Below are 17,968 nucleotides of genomic sequence, written 5' to 3' on the forward strand. Positions count from 1 at the left end.
TTTTAATTTATTGTTCTCCTGGAACAAAAAAAAATAAAACAAAGCTGATGAATCTGCCTAGAAAAAAATAAAACAGAAACTCTTTATGTCCTTATGGCCTAGTACAAGATGCTTATGGTATGGAAGAAATAACCCAGTGGGGACATGATGGCTATCTGGCTATCTATCTGTCTATCTATCTATCTATCTATCTATCTATCTATCTATCTATCTATCTTTTCATCCATCCATCTACCCATCCATCTACCTATCTATATGAAAGACTTTCATATGGAAAAATTGTTACATTTATTCCATTTTCCCCAGAGAACCAAACTGAGGAGCCAAGAGTAACAAATGAAGAGAAGCAAATTTTGCTCAATTTGAGGAAAAACTTCCCAACAATTCCCATTATTGTTGTTGTTCAGTCATTTTCCAGTCCTGTCTGACTCTTTGTGATCCCATTTGGGGTTTTCTTGGCAGAGATACTGAAGTGGTTTCCCATTTCCTTCTCCAGCTCATTTTCCCAATGAGAAAACTGAGACAAACAGGGTTAAGTGACTTGCCCAGGGTCACAGAGCTAGTAAGTGCCTGAGGCCAGATTTGAACTGATAAAGATGAGTCTTTCTGACCAGGCCCAACAATCTATCCACTGCACCACCCAGCTACCCTTCTCAACAACTGGAACTACCCAAAAGTAGAACAGCCTACCTAAGGAGTTTATTTTCTTCCTGGGGATTTTCAAGGAAAAGCTGAATGACCACTTGAGAAGTAGATTCGAGGGGAATTCCTTCTCAGGTATGGACTGGAGTAAATGGATTTCAATTCTAAAATCCTGTGATTCTGGGTATTATTGATATAGTAGTATTTCTATTTCTTGCCAGAATATGGAGCAAGGCTCATAAGTTGATGTTTAATAATTATTATTATTTTGTTTAGTTTATATTTCAAAGATTTAGAGGTAGAAGGGATTTTGAGAGATCATTGCAACTCCCTCATTATACAAATGAAGAAAATGAGTCCCATATAAGGGAAATGACGTGGCAATGTGATGTGGCGAAAAGAACACTGAGCTTGGGGTCAGGAGGCTTAGATACAAAGCCCAACCACCGTTTATTACCAGTATAACTTTAAGCCAATCACTTCACTTTGGTTCCTCACCAATAAAATGGAGATGCAGATAGATGTCTGCATTAATTTCCCTCCTAAGCTGGTCATGTCAGACAAATTAAGTAAATATTCAAGTACCACAAACATGTTTGTTATTATTATTTATTCCACATGTCCACGTTGGAAGCTGAACATTGAGAGATACCTAATACCTATTTTCACCACTTCCTGGCTTTGTGATAACAGGTATGTCACTTAGATTTTTGAGCCCTGATTTTTTTTCAATTGTAAAATGGGAAGGATACTATATACTTAATATGGTTATTCTCAGAAAATCACTTTGTAAGCCATAGAGTAATATAAATGCGAGACACTACAACTCCAACCCGTTTTGCTTAAAAATTGATGTTTTAGTGTCATATCTACATATCCAGTGTTCTAAAAGGGCAACAATAACTCAGGAAATTTTTTATGCTAATCATTTAACAAAGTGTAACTTGTCAAGTTAAAAATCCTAAAAACTACCTTTGCCTTAAAGTATATGCTGAAAGTTACGGTGCTGTACAGCAGGGTAGGCCAGGAAAATAGAAAAAAACAAAATGGTCAGGACATGTACCATCCAATAAAATGAAGCTTTATACCTTTCCAATGATAGGCAGACGGTTTGCCATCTTAATATTACACCGACAGAATTAGAGATGAAGAACAATCAGGTTATAAGACGTAGAGTTAAAAATTGTGAAAAATAGAGTCAAGAATTAAGTTCACAATTTATAATTTGTGATTGTGAAATTACATGGTAATATCTACCTAATAAAGCACAGAATGTTTTAGTTTTCTTTTGCTTCAAGTTATTTTCATAAATAATATTTTCCATTCTTAGAAATGTTGGAGTAATAATCACACAAGGAGATAAATAATGAATGTTCATTTGCATATATGACTAATTAAAAAAGAGTAAAATGATCTCATAAATATTAAAATTATTACCATGTATTAATAGCTTTTATCAGATCAATATACCTGTAGCCTATTTTATTTTAGGTAAGGAAAACCATTGAAAGACAGGCAAATCTGCAAAAGTAATGACACTGTAAGTTACTTCTGCCTTCTGGGAGAACAAAGTCAGGACAGAAAAAGACTGAGAATTAATTGTTCATTAACAACATAAAAGTCTGCAGTAACAAAAATAAAAATGACCAACTAAATTAAACTAATTTAATTAAAATTTAAATCCTAAGTAGTCTATAGTGAAAACTAAGAATATATGCATTTAATAGGTTAAAGATGAAAATAGGTGAAATATTTATAGCCAATTGTAATTAAGAGAGTAATGAAAATATTTTATTAATAAAACAGGTCCTTTAAAAAATTCAAAATGATGCATAAGCCTCTCAAAGATTCAGAAGAATATGAAATGATTTTTTCAAAACTCAGAACTTTTCTTAAGATAACCACTGTAATGATCACATCAATAAATACTTTTGTTCAATCAGAAACATTTATTAGGGATTTACTATGGAGCAAGCACAGTTCTAAGCACTGGGGATATAACAAGGGTAGTGATGGAAACTCAAGGAACTCAAATTCTAATGAGAGAGGTAACATATAAATAACTAGGCACAAACAAGATATATACAAAGTAGATAGGAAGTAATCTTGGATAAGAAAGCAGCTGGGGGAACTAGGAAAAGTTTCTTGAAGAAGGTAGAAAGTGACCTGAGATTCGAAGGAAGCCAGGGAATCTAAGAGAGGAGGGAGAGAATTCTAGGCACTGGGGATAGCCAATAAAAATACAGAGAAACAGAAGATGGAGTGCCTTAAGTCTTAAACTCATGCTTAAGGGCTAAAAATATACACTCTCAACAGCAACCTCAAAGGAGATTTTTTTAAAAAATTAAAAGGACAATAAAACAAATGTCAATGACCTCATTCATGCTTTGTTAACCTATATTTGTTGAAAAAATAAAAAGGAAAAGTGAAAAGTGAAAAAGTTCAAAATTGGCATAATATGCATATGCTGCTCTTAGTTTAAAAAAAATACAAGAACAACCTATGGAGTACCATCATAGAATCATAAATTTCAAGTTCAAAGAGACCTTAGAGAGTACCTAGAATAATCCCTTAATTTTATAGATGAGAAACACTAATTTTTTAATCACTTGGAGTCTCATTATGTAAATGAATGACAAAGCTGAATACAAAAGAATCTAATTTTTTTGATGTTATAAAAATTCTCTTATATTTATTTTGTATATACATTTATGTGTATATGTTGTCCCCTGCCCCAAGAACTTTAAGTTCATTGAGGGCAGAGAATGTTTCATTTTTGTCTTGGTATCCCTAGACACAGTGTTTTAAACAATATCTGTTAACTGTAAAAATACAAGTATCATAGTGTAGAGCACTGCTGCTTTCAGTGTAGATAAAAATAACATTTTCTTCTTAATAAAAACCTCAAAAGAGACTATACCAGTAGGAGAAAAAAATGCTGAGTCTACAGTTTTTACTGTAGGTTTGACCTTTGATTCTAATATTTAGTAGCTGTAGAAATCATTCTGTCCTCTGACCTCTTTAAGGAAATCATTTTTCTCATTTATAAAATGGAGATAATAAAACTTGTACTAAATGCTTTTTGTGAAGAAACAACTTTATAAACCTTAACATGATATATACATTTAAGTTACTATAATAATAATTCCCTGACATCAAAGTAGGAAGGCTTAGGAACATTTTAAGGTAATCACTGTATCAGTCAGTAAACTTCACAAACAACATAATAAATATAACATTCATCTGAGAGGACAGTATTTATGGAAATGACTGAATGACTTCTTTGTAGCTTCAGTCCTTCAATGTTAATCAAGGGCTGGTAGTGGATAGCTGGTAGTAGTGGGATGTTGAAGAATTTTGTGGGCTTTATTCCACAGAAAGCTAGCTGGTTTAGAGTTTTTTCCCATAGTCATGGGTCCCCTGAACCAGTGGTTCAATAAATTTTTTTATGAATATTATGTCATTAAATTAATTAAATATGTGGCATAATTAAGAGAAACACCAGAAAGATCAAGAGCTTCTAGGTAACATGTATGGATTTCAATGAAAAAAATCTAAGATGCAATATTTATTATATATCTACTATGTGTAATGAATTCTTAGATACTCAGGGATAAAAAAAGATAAAGTGTACTTCCCTCCATACCTCCACCAATAACCTTCCTTGTGGCTTTCTCTTTTCATAACAAGTGTCTTTCGACTTTCAGACATAATCCATTAATCATAGGATCGTGGACTTAATGTGAATAGTTGCTCCCTATACTATATGCTAAAAAAATATGGAGCTAGTACTTAATGAGTTTAGTTAGGAAATGACAAAAATCTATTCACTCCTTGGTTGTACATTTAAAAATATTATTTCTGACATTTAAATCACATTGATTTGGTTTCTAATACTTGAAGTCTGTAAACCTTTTACAGATCAGATTTTTAACTTGGCTTGGATCTTTTTGGTAGATATATTTTCCTTAACTGATTAAAATATTTATATTTGCTTAATCCAGGTTGAATTACATTACGATTTCCAAATTTTTTATACTTTTCAAATTCATTCAGAAACTGGAAGTTTGGGTAGTTTAGTGAACTAATGAGCTAACTTTCATTTGGCTGTATTGCTAGGAGGAATCAAGCAACACCGGCAGCTATGAGTTGAAACTATGGAAAAAATTACAAATAGTTTGCTCTAATTCTAAATAGCCTGGTGGCAAATCATGCAAACAACACCTCTCAGTCTGTTCTACTGGTTTCCAAAGTGATATTGGATTTATCCCATCACATTTATTTTCCTATTATGTTGATTAAGGTCACCATAGTATGATTCCAATGCTCTTCAATTTGAGAAATTTTTTTTTAAAAAAAGATAAAATAATTCAAAAGGAAATGCACCTTATAAACCTATTGAAAAGGAAGACTGTGCTACGGATTACTCGTGCAGTACGCGATTCTTCATGCTGAGACCTGGATAAATTTAAGCCGTCATCCATATGGCCTTCATGGTGCATGATAGCCTGAAACAAAACAGCAATGAGTGAAATAAATACCATTCTGACAATTATCTATGCAAGAATAAGACTGTGTACAGAGTCTAAAAGAAACATTACAAATCCCTAGTTAAATATCAGAAGAAAACAAGTCAATGTGCTCCCAAGAGCTGTTTCATTTTAACAACTGAATATTCCCAAGCTAAAATATTATGATGAACATGAGGGAAAAAAACTGTGTTTTTGTAATGAAATTCTGATGAAGGCCTCATTGCATAAGTAGGATAATCTCTATGGAATGACAAAGAGAAAATAACTTTCATTAGCATTTACACAGGCATTGTAGATGGGAGTTTGTTAATCAATAAAGGGTGAGACCAGAACTCCAAAGAAATTTTGCTTCAATCCAACCAAAAAATTTGCCTTTATTTTTTAAAATTAAGCTTTTATTAATTACAATGGTGATTTTTTTTGCCTGTAATAACATCAATGTTGTTAAATCTCAGGGCATGTTAACATCATTTTTAAGTGTATATAAAAACTTAATCCTAAGAGGATGGTAATTTTAGGAAGTAATGTTAATACATCCAATTTTAGCACATACAAAAATCAGCAAATCACTGACAGACCTCTAGTTTCCTCATTCTTAACTTGCTCGATGCTCCTTTTCCTAGACTACTTATGCTATCACAATACAGTTTAGGAAGAATACAAATACAATCTGGTATATACCATCAATCAGTAAATCAATAGGCATTTATAAAGCACCTATTACATGCCAAGCACTGTACTAAGTACTAGGGATACAAAGACAAAAATGTAACACTCCCTGCCTTCAAACAATAGTTTCTATTCCATTTGTAGGTGGGAGGGCTGGATGGGAAACATATAATAATCATAACATAATTTTGAACACAAGCACCTTGGTGACTCAAGACAGTTCTCATATAGGTGACATTTCAACTTAATGGAAGACCATTAGAGATTCTAAGACTTGGACATGAGGAAGAAATGCTACCCAAATATGAGTGAGAGCCGGTGAAATGCATGGAGCTGGGACATGGAAGGACATGGGTGAGGAATAGTTAAGTAGAGGAGTTTGAACTGTAAAGCATAAGAAGGGCTATGTGTGTATGTGTGTGTGTGTATGTGTATATATATATATATATATACACACATATATGTGTGTATATGTATATATGTATGTATGTATGTATGTATATATGTATGTATAGTAAGATTAGGATGGTAAATTGGATCCAGTCTGTGAAGAGGTTTAAATGCCAAAGAGAGAAGTTTGTAACCTGTAGGGAACATACAAGAAGCAATGGAATTCACTAACGGGAATGGCATGCTTAGGTCTGGGCTTTATCACTTTTACAGCTGTATGGAAGATGAGTGGAGAGGGGACGTAAGATGTAAGAACAATAGGGAGGCCATTGCAACAGTCATGAAGAGAGATAATGGGGTCCTCAACTAGGATGCTATCTGTGTAAGGAGAGAAAAGGGGATTGATGTGAGGGATGTGGAGACAGAATTGACAAGATTTAGGAATTAGGTATTAATGCTAATAATAGCTAACATTTATATTGCACCATGTGCCAGATACCCTGCTAAACACTGTACAATTATTATCCCATTTGATCATCAAAACAACCCTGGGAGATAGGTGTTATGATCCCCATTTTACAAATGAGGAAACTGATGCAGACTGCAGTTAAGTAACTTGCCCAGAGTCATACAGCTTGTAAGTATTTGAGGCCACCTGAATCCAGGCCTGGCACTCTATCCACTGTGCCATCTAGCTGAATGGTTATACTAGATAATGAGAATGAGGAGTTAAGAAGAACTCCCAGCTTGCAAATATGGATGACTATAAGAATGATGTCAAAAACAAGGAAGTCCAAGGGGGACAGGGAGGGAATAGGTTTATGGTGAAATAAAATGATATCTGTTTAACATGTTGAGTTTGAGATGTTTATGAGAATATATAGTTCAAAATGCCCAATATGCAGTTATTAATCTGGAACTAGAGTTCAGGAGAGAGTCAAGGGCTGAATCTTGTCATCTAAGGAAAGATGATAATTGAATCCATGGAAACTGTTGGTGTGCACACATATATGGTCTAAGTATGCCTTTAGTAATATATAGATGTAGGTACATATGCACATATGCCTATATGCACATATGTCAGCACATGTCTACATGTACATCTGATGTATATCAGCTATAATAGTCATGAAGGTACCAATAAATAAATATGAAAGTATATAATTATGTGTACTCCTATCCACATTCCCTAAGAGTTAAAAAGAATAAATCTTTTAAGTAGTCAGAAAGAATTCGTTTGTTCAATACCACGTTCAAACAGTAGGGCCCAGCTAAAGCCAGTATTATAGTACATCCTACCTTTAAAGCACATGTTTAGTTTAAACCAAAATATTGTCTACCCTCAAATTGCAAATTAGGTTTTTCACTTCAAACTATTAGCTATCCTTACCTCAGGGAATACTTAAAAACTTATGTTGGTCAATACTGGCCACTGTTAAAGTAATGTGGTTCTATGCAGATATTACAGACGTAGGGCTCTTAACCAAAACTTGTTTAAATTTGTTTAAAAATGACTACTGCATTTCCATGTCATTTGTTTCTTTTGTAATCCAACATATTTCATTTTATATATTTTAAAAGCTTCATTTTGAGAAAGATTTTACCAGACTGCCAGTGGTCCATGACACAAAAAAAGTTAAGAAACTTTGCTTTAGAAAAAGATTCAGATCTTCATAGAAATAACCCAAAAACATTTTAATGGTGGAAATTTCTGAGTTTGTTGTATCACAAAGTGAATAACTGATCTATCCACACAACAGGTACCAAGCAAAATATAAAGGGACTAAGTTCAACAATAAATATTCCAATCAGTTTATTTAAAGGATCAGCTAACACTTCATTAAAAGGAACACAGGAATATTCACATACTAGAAAAAAAAGACCCTGTTAACTCTCATTTTTAGCCAACCAGTTACTGACTGATATATTTCTTCTCCTCAAATGGAATGGCAACCCTTTCATGATTTCATGGAGACTACAAACAAACTGTATGCAGCATAAAAAATTTCTATTTCAATCTCAGCTGCTGAATTTGACAAATTAATTCCTCATAGAAAAATAATCAGTTCCCATTTTGTTCATTAGAGTCTGACTCTTCTACAGCCTGTGGAAAGAAATCTAAAAGGTAAAATAAGAGTCCTTCTAGTAAAGAGAGGTTCTTGTTCATGCTACCTGCTAATAGGATTACTGTCCGTGATAAGCTTAAATCTTTTTAATTAGGTCATTTGACACAGCTACCATGTTACCTGGCGTATAAAGCTGTATATGGTGTCTAAATGCAAGTAGCTTTAACTAACAAAGCAGAAGGTGCTAGAACAGTGAAGAGGCAAGTTGCAAGTAAACTATTTAACTGTCTATGAGTGTGGCATAAGAACAACTGAAAAAGGCAGAGGCAAAAAGTGGCTAGAGGATAAACTTGTACAAAAACCTTTCTAACAGGTAGTTACAGCATACATGGTAGTATAAACAAGAGTTTGCTATTCATAGATGAAACACAGCTAAACAAATAGAGAAGATATCATACTGGCGAAAACTCCCAGAAAAAAAGACTGGCAAAGTTTACTATAAGGAGCTTCCAGTAACAGAATTCTCAGGGCAGTAAATGAGCTGAATAACCAGGCAGTTGGCCATGATGGTTTCCATTTGAGTAAACAGCAAGAGTTATGGATAACTTAGTATATCTTAATTTCAGGTAGTATGGAAGGCAAAGCTAATATTAATTATGCTATGTTTAAATTTCTGCCAGATTTAAGTAGGTATAGACATGTATGCAAAACACAAGTTAATCTCTCTCCTATAAGAGGTGGATAAACTCAAGAAATGTTTCCTTTTATTCTACGGACTGCCATAGGGAATTAAATATTAAAATTATAAAAGAAGTGTGTCGATGGGAAAACAAAGAGGAAATAAAATCAAAAGAAGAAGAGAGAAGTCTACAGTTTGTGTCAAGAGAGATATAGGACAGTAGAAGAATTTGACATGAAGAACACTGTAGAGGTCCATCTAATAAATTTGAGATTCTTCCCCAAAAAAGGTTGAGTTGGAGAAGGAAATGGAGTTTTTTGGTGCTTCACGGAATGATGATATGACATTCATCTCTATAAATAACACATTCTCCCTCCTTGCTATGAAGGAACAGCAGGGTATTTGGGCTTGGAGAATGAGACAGGAAGGTACATGGCACACTAGCATTGGAGTGAGCAGTAGCCAAAGGCAAAGAAAAAGGGACATAGAAGTATGTGATGTGGCTCCCTAATGGAGCTGGTTATCATTCCACAATATACTAGGTGGGGAAGGATGAGCTCAGAGATCCAAGAAATGGGAAGCACCAACCCTCCTGAGTCTCATTTCATAACAGATCACATATGTAGAGACCTTACTACAAATGAGCCAAGACTGACTCCAATTTCTATGTCCTTCACCTAATAACTACTTCTATGGAAAGTATGAGTTGGACTTTCTGTAGGAATTGTGATGTTATACTCCTTTGCCTGCCTAAGAGATGACTCAAACTGTTTATGACCTAGAACTACTGGGTTCAGATATATCCTGTATTTGGGTGACTTTTTGGAGTCTGGACAGCAGTGGACTTATTATCTGATGTCTCTATTAGTAAACAATGTCTGTTTATTTAGTGGTTCTATGCTAAGATTAAAAACACTCTATACAGCATTCTAGCACTTGTCCACTTCCATGGAGAACCAACTCCACTATGTCATGGCTAAAAGCCTAGGATTCATTCAATATAGTGTGTTCAAAAAGAGGAAGGTATAAAACAATAGATTAGGGCTCGGGGCTAACTATTAGATCCACAATTCCACACACCCTAAGATGACAAGTGGCATTGCCCTCTAGGGAAAGGTAGAGTTGAGGAACTGAAAGACTCTGACTACAATAACTATAGAGAAGTGGACATTTACCTATCACTTCTATTCTAGTGGAGCATAAACAAACTGTTCATGTGAGTGTGGGACTTTCCAACAAGTAATTAACTACTTAGTGGTTAATATGTATGCCACTGGTCGGTCCATTAGTCAACAAGCATTTAAAAGTGGAAAAGGGACATTCAATACTGGTCACAGGAGGCAGAAAAAATTGGCTAGTGACTTCTTGTTAAGGAATACTGAGACAGCCATATGTTGACCTGATGTGAAAAACTGTACAATGTGCTGTCTTTCCAGAGGATGTTTCCAGGATATGACTCCCCAAACTTCTAAGACCAAATAACCAATGCACGCAATTGGGTATTCATATGGGGATAAGTGGTATTAGCAGAAGGGAACCAAATAAGTATCACTAGAAATTTAAGAAGTTCAATGAAAGAAACTGAAGACTTTGGCAGCACAAGCAGTGTTTTTGTCACAGCTACTGACTGACAGTGTTTTAGAAGAGAAAGGCAATATTGGGAAATGAGCTAATTAGTAAGATAGGTTAGTTGGAATTCAGATGTCTGTAGCAGAGCTTAACATGCAAACTTTTGGCAAAGGATGGAGTCTAAAAAGGTCCAGGAAATCTGCTTAAAGATTTGTATATATGATCAAACAATATTTAAACTGTAGAGGGAAAGCAGAAGACAATGTACATGTTTCCACTTGGCCAGATACCACACTGAGTAAAAAATTTGGCATGGCAAAACTATCAGGAAAAAGGAATAGGAATTCACAAGAGACAATATTAAAGAAAAATGCTATAATAATATTAATGAATTCACATATCATAACACAAATAAGAATATGGGAAAATCACACTGAACTAGACATCTCAATGCAAAGAACTAAATTTAACTTCACAGGCTTCAGTAAGAACTGGTTGGATGGGGGAAGCTAGGTGGCACAGTGAGTAGAACACCAGCCCTGGAGTCAGGAGGACCTGTGTTCAAATCCAGCCTCAGACACTTGACACACTTACTAGCTGTGTGACCTTGGGCAAGTCACTCAACCCCAACTGCCCTGCCTTCCAGGGCTCAATGGAGCTCAAAAAAAAAAAGAATTGGTGGCATGAAGTTCAAACTTGAAATGTAGCAATGTAAAGGTATACCTTAGTCAAAAGATCAAATTAGATAAAAGCACAGTAGAGTACCATTCTAGATCAAAACTACATAGTCATATAGGAAATCTATAAACTACAGTTGGGAATGTAACAGAGAACAATTGGATGAAGATCAATAGAAGACAAAAAAGAAATGATATTGTGATAAGAGAAAACAGTGGCCGATCTAGCTACCAGAAAATTAGATATCAATTATGGAAGTGGGTCACAAATCTGATAAGGAAAAATAATACAGTAGTGATGGAAATTTCATTTATTCAGATACCTGCAGCATATATTTCTGCTAAAAGCAAAGCTACAGATATTTTCTTAATTGACAATAATTACATTGTATTGACACAATTTCCCCCACTATTTTCAGAGCACTTCTATTCATTTTAAATTAAATAAAGAGAGGCTACATTTGACTCTAGCTCCAACAAACTGGGGACATAAAAACCTAGTAATTCAATAATTGTAACAAAATTCCACTACACAAAATCAGATTGTGCTAAAGAATTCATGATAGTGGTATTTGACCTGTCAATAGGTGACACAATAAATGCTGACAAATTGGACACTGGAGTCATTACTAATATAGTCTACGGTGTTAATTTGTCATGCAAAACAACATAAGATGTATTTTTATATAATCTTACCTTACGCTGTATCGATCCCATTCTTACAGATTTCACATCCACAGACTGGTAAGTAAGCCAGAGGCCTGTATCTACATGTTGAATGTAGCACACTGAATCACCATACTTTATTTCTGATGTTCCCATACCATCTATTTCTTTTCTCATTCCTATGTCTAGCTTTTCCTAGATGGAAGAAAGAAATGTTACATATTAACAATTATATTATAATAGTATTAATTAGAAAGGCAAAGAATAGTTACAAAAATAAAGGCAAGAAATTCCTTTCTCTAAGTCACATTCCACTCATTAGTTTTAGTGCACAAATCAGAAATCTTGAAAAACAGTGCCTTATGCATTTTAACTTCCAGTGACAAGTACTTAAATGTATAAAGAAATCCCCAAAATGAACAAAAGTAAAAATGAAGGTGATTATATAAATCTTCATGAAATTTTATCTGACTGTTCTTTTTTTTCCAGTATTGAATTCTATTTCTTTGTAACTTTTCTGGCAATATCAGAGGAGCCAGATCCAGTTATCCTGATCTTTACTTTGCCTCTGGACCCAGATGGCTCTGGAAGAGAGTTAAGCTGGTGCCTTTGCATAACCCTCCCTCACCTAAATCCAATTCACTTGCAAATCCTAGCATCATCTTCCTGATGTCATGGTCCTCTTCAAGAAGGAAGGACTAACAACAGCAATATAAGAATTTCTCCTTCCCTGAACCCAATCAACATACTGATCTGTATCCCATATATTTTCTGTCCCCACTATTGAAATTCTCTATTAGGACTAAAACTATTCTTATTCAGAATCTTACCACATCATAATACTGATCTTATGATAGAAACCAAAGTCATCATACATATCACAGTGCTTAGAAATGAGAACACAGAAATTACCAAAAATGAAAATTATTCTTTCTGTGGACTTTTTCATATTTCATCCAGTATTACACCTATTTGTATATATGTTTAATTCTTTCCACCAGATTATAAGCATTTGAAAGACAGCAAATGTATCATTTTTCAGCTCTGTATTTCCAGAAACTAGTCAGATACTTCACACAGAATGAGTGCTTGATAAATGTTCATGAATTAGAACTGAAAGAAATAGAAATGAAAGTTGCACTCTCTACTAGTAAACAAGTCCACCACTTCCTCTAGTCTACCCTTAGCCTAATCATCCTGCAGGAAGAGAAGCAACTTAGGAGGAGATTGGAGGCAACCTATTCAGGCCTGGTCCAGTGTTCTCTATAATACCTCATGGAGACTGTGAGTTTTACAATTCATCTTCCATCAACCACTTGCCACATATGAGAAAATCATGCCCTACTTCTACCTCCACTCTTTTGTTGCTACCCTGCTTAATGCTAAACCAATCATATCAAGGCCACCTACTCCTTCCATGGGCTCTTCAAAATTTCTGTTTCAAAGTGAATAAAGTTACCTACATTCTGGATCTCTTTCTCTTACACTCTCTACTCTTATGGAATGCTGAATTCCCTTTAATAACACTGCATCCTTGGTCATCCAGTTCCATCATTGGCTGTATCTTCTTACACATCCCACTAGTCCTAGAGGGAATGCCCCTGCTCCCTACCAAATACTTCCAAACTCTTGTTTACCACCAGCACTTAGAAATTCCTCCTCCTCTGAAGTTTACTCAATCAAAATTGTCCACCCAATCCACAACATGGTAGCTGTTATATACTGGGTCACTCTTCTTCCTTTTTCAAGGATTTCAACACCTGGCTCAGCAACTTCTTCTTCAACTCCCACCCTTGTTAGAGATCATCCAACATTCATAATAATGCTCTATCAAATTCCAAAACTTCCTAATTCCTCAGTTTTCTTTTCTAAAGTTAAAATTATTTTTATTATGAACATAACAAAAAATAAATTATAATTTCCATATATAGAGAACAGAAAAGAAAGACTGTGAAACTATATGTCTCTATAGTGTATAGATTGCATTTCTTTTTAAACATAACAAATTCAACATATAACTTTCAAGGCTGCTTTGCTTGCATGTGATTATTTCTGGCCTTAATTCTCAATTCTCTTCTATGCATCAAAAAACTTTCAAAAATTGTCTTTTTCTTTTCCTTTTTTGTAGTAACATCTCTAGTCCTCCTAAGCATAACAAATTGAAAAGGAAGAAAAAGAAAATCTTTGTAACAAATGTGCAAAATAAAGCAAAATAAATTCTCACATTGGTCACATCCAAAAATGTATGTCTTATTCTATATCTTGAATCTATCATGTATCATGAAGTGGATAACACGGTTCATCATCAGTCCTCTGGAATCATGGTTGGTCATTGTGTTGATAATAATTCTTAAGTCTTTCAAAGTTTGTTTTTTTTTTCTTTTTACAGTATTGTCATTATGATACCAGTTGATCACCTAGTACTGTTCCCAGTTAAGTGCTTCTCTTCTAATTTTAACTACATTGGTTTTGTTTAAGCAAAAACTGATTAGTTTTATGTAATCAAGATTGTCGATTTTTTCTCCTGTGATGTTCTCTATTTCTTATCTGGTCATGAATTTCTCCCTATCCATAGTTTCACAAGGAAATGTTTTCTTTATTCCTTTAATTTGTTTAAAATGTGACCATTTATATCTAACTGTATTTGAATTTCACCCTGGTACATAGTTTGAGTTGTTGCTCTTGGCTTAATTTCTGCTAGACTATTTTCTAGTTTTCCCATCAGTTTCTGTCAAATAATGACTCCCTTACTCTAGTAGCTGAAGCATATGGGTTTATTTAAGACTATACTACTATGTTAATTTCTTTCTGTATGTTGTATACTTGAGCCTCCTTACAACCAAGGCTTATATCTCCTCTCCACCTCAAGTACACACTGGAATGGTTACACACTATACCTTATCATCACATACAAGTGTTCCACTTCTCTATAAACTCTGACATTCTCCTGCCTGGCTATATCATCTTATCATTCCACCTCTTCTTATGCCTCATCCCTTCTAAATGTATTCTTTACCATCATCAAGACTTCTAATTTTCTTACCCCTCAACATTTTCTCAGATTGTTAGGTTTAGTCTAACTTCACTTTGCCCTCTTTCCAATCTCAACTCAACGGTTATGTATTTCAAATATATGCTGACTTCTGTTCTTGAGTCCCTTGTCCCCTTGTCCTATAGTTGATCATCTCTTTCCAAATCTCAGCTCTTTATTATTCCCACTCTCCACTTCCTCGGCCTCTACTCATAGACTACTAAATTAAGCTGGAGGTCACATAACTGCACTGACTCAGTATATTACAAATTCAAGTTATCTATCTTCAAGTGGGCCCTCACTATACTAAGACAGTCATTTTATTCCTCTCTAATTGATTTTCTATTTCATTCACCAGCAGAGTTATTCCAAAGATTCTTTTCCCTCTTGAAGCCTACACAAGTTCTTTTATCTCCTCCCCAAATTAGCTCACCTCTTTACTAAGAAAATTGAAGCCATCTGACATAAGGTCCCTTTTCTCTCATTCTCATCTTGAAACCCCTTCTCATTACTTCTCCTCACTTTCTCACTTCCTCACTTCCTTTCTCCAAGACTAACAAAAAAGCGTCATTTCTCCTTACAAAGGACAATCCCTCTATATGTGTATTAGATCTCATCTTGATCCAATCATCTCCAGCATATTGCAACTTCAATCATTCCCTCCCTCACCCCTTCCCCATCCCCTGCCCTGCCTTGAATCTTAAATCCTTCCTTATTTTCTATTTCCTTGCCTACTGGCTTCAAACATGTCTGAGTCTCTTAATCGAACACGCGTGCGCTCACGCACGCGCACACGCGCGTGCACACACACACACACGCACACACTCTTTCTCTTGACCATACCATATTCCAAAGCTATCATCCCATATCTGTTCTCTCTTTATAAGTCAAAGGGCCAAAGTCCTTGATTAAGCTATCTTGAATTGATGCATTGATGTCTTCATTTCCACTCTTCTTACTCATTCTTCAAACATTTGCAACATGGTTTCCTATCTCATCACTCAACTGAAACTGCTCTCTCCAAAGTTAACAAAAATCTCTTAATTGCCAAATCTGATTTTTTTTCTCTTAATACTTAGCCTTCTCAAAGTATACACTACATTTGACACTGCTGAATACCATCTTCTCTTAGGTGCTTTCTCTTCTCCACTGGGTTTTGTGAAAATATTTTCTATTACTTTCTTCTCTTCTCTGTTTGATGGTTCCTTGCCCATTTACTTGTCACGCCCATTAAGGAAAAGAAACTAACTCAAAACAAAAAAAAAACCCAAGGCCAGATGGCTTTACAGATAAATTCTACCTAACATTTAAGGAACAATTAATCTCAATACTATATAGCCCACTCGAAAAAACAGGTAAAGAAGGAATCTTATCAAATTCCCTTTATGACACAAATATGGTTTTGATACTTAAACCAGAGAGAGTTAAAACAGAGAAAGAAAACTATAGACCAATTTCCTTAATGAATGCGGATGTAAAAATTTTAAATAAAATGCTAGCAAAGAGATTACAGCAAATCACAAATATCATAACTATGACTAAATGGGATATATACCAGGAATACAGGGCAGGTTCAATATTAGGAAAACTATCAGTATAACAGACCATACCAATAACAAAAAGAATAAAAATCATACAATTATATCAACTGATAACAGGAAAAGCCTCTGACAAAGTACAATACCCATTTCAAATTTTAAAAAAATACTAGAGAGAACAGGGAAAGGTGGAGCTTTTCTTAAAACAATAAATAGTATTTATCTAAAACCATAAGCAAGAATTATCTGTAATGGAGATTAGCTAGAAGCCTTCTAGTAAAATCAGGAATGAAGCAAGGGTGTCCATTATCACCAATTTTATCCAACATTATATACTAGAAATGCTAGGTATAGCAATAAGACCAAAAAAAAAAGAAATTGAAGGAATGAAAATAGTCAATAAGGAAATAAAAGTATCACTCTTTGTAGATAACATAATGGTATACTTAGAGAACCCTAGAGAATTAACTAAAAAACTAATTGAAACAATTAACAAGTTTAGCAAAGTGGCAGGATATAAAAATAAACCAACATAAATCAACAGCATTTCTATACGCTAGCAACAACTGCAGCAGTAAGAGATAGAGAAATTCCATTTAAAATAGCTGTAAACAATATAAAATACTTCAGAATCTATGTGCCTAAATAAGCGCAGGGATTAAAAGAACACAATAACAAAACACTTTACACACAAATAAAGACAGCTCTAAACAATGGAAGAAATATTAATTGTTTGTGAGTAGGCAGAATTATTATAATAAAAAAGAAAATTCTACTTAAGTTAATTTACTTATTCAGGGCCATACCAATCAAACTAACGAAGAATTATTTTTTACAGCTAAAAAAAATTTAAAAATTTCTATGTAAGAACAGAAAGTTAAGAATACCAAAGCAATGAATAAAAAAAATGTGTAGAAAGGAGGCCTTGCAGTTCTAAATTTCAAACTATATTACAAAATGTTAATCATCAAAACAATCAGGTAATAGCTAAAAAATAGAGTAGTAGTTCAGTGTAATAAATTAGGTACATAATCTACAGTAGTGCTTGATAATAATCTAGTGCTTGATAAGGCCAAAGAGCTGAGCTTTTATGGTAAAAACTTGCCATTTCAAAAAAATTGTTGGAAAAACTAGAAAGTAGCTTGGCAGAACCTAGGCATAAACTAAAATCTCACATTGTGTACCAAGATAAGGTTAAAATGGATATTAGATATAAAAGGTAATATCATTACACTGGAGAAATGTGCCTATGGATACCTATCTATGGATAAGGGAAGAGTTTATAACCAAACAAGAGATAAGGACAATCACAGTAAATAGAATAGATAATTTTGAGCACACGAAATTAAAAAGCTTTTATACAAACTAAACTAATGCAACCAAAATCAGAAGAAAAACAGGAAACTGGGAGAAAATTTTTATAGCAAAGTGCTCTAATAAAAGCCTCATTTTCCAAAATTAATGTGTTTAGTCATTACCCCAATGATAGGCACCCACTTTGTTTTTAAG

The 17,968-nt window shown here is 34.3% G+C and overlaps 1 protein-coding gene across 5 annotated transcripts in view; it reads right to left on the reverse strand.

The window, feature by feature from the left end:
• The window catches only part of RYR2 (ryanodine receptor 2), an 828,134-nt gene that overhangs the window by 432,824 nt on the left and 377,342 nt on the right, over positions 1 to 17,968 (reverse strand). For 4 of the 5 annotated variants that reach the window (XM_036753924.1, XM_036753927.1, XM_036753925.1 and 1 more), the window contains exons 13-14: positions 11,921 to 12,085; positions 5,029 to 5,150 (exon numbers count right to left, since the gene is read on the reverse strand). In XM_036753924.1, the coding sequence (XP_036609819.1) occupies positions 5,029 to 5,150; positions 11,921 to 12,085 (287 nt within the window). Of the gene's footprint in view, positions 1 to 5,028; positions 5,151 to 11,920; positions 12,086 to 17,968 lie in introns of those variants that run through there. The other variant, XM_036753928.1, reaches the window with a different exon arrangement.

This window comes from Trichosurus vulpecula, chromosome 4, assembly GCF_011100635.1.
Source record: "Trichosurus vulpecula isolate mTriVul1 chromosome 4, mTriVul1.pri, whole genome shotgun sequence".
NCBI lineage: Eukaryota > Metazoa > Chordata > Mammalia > Diprotodontia > Phalangeridae > Trichosurus > Trichosurus vulpecula.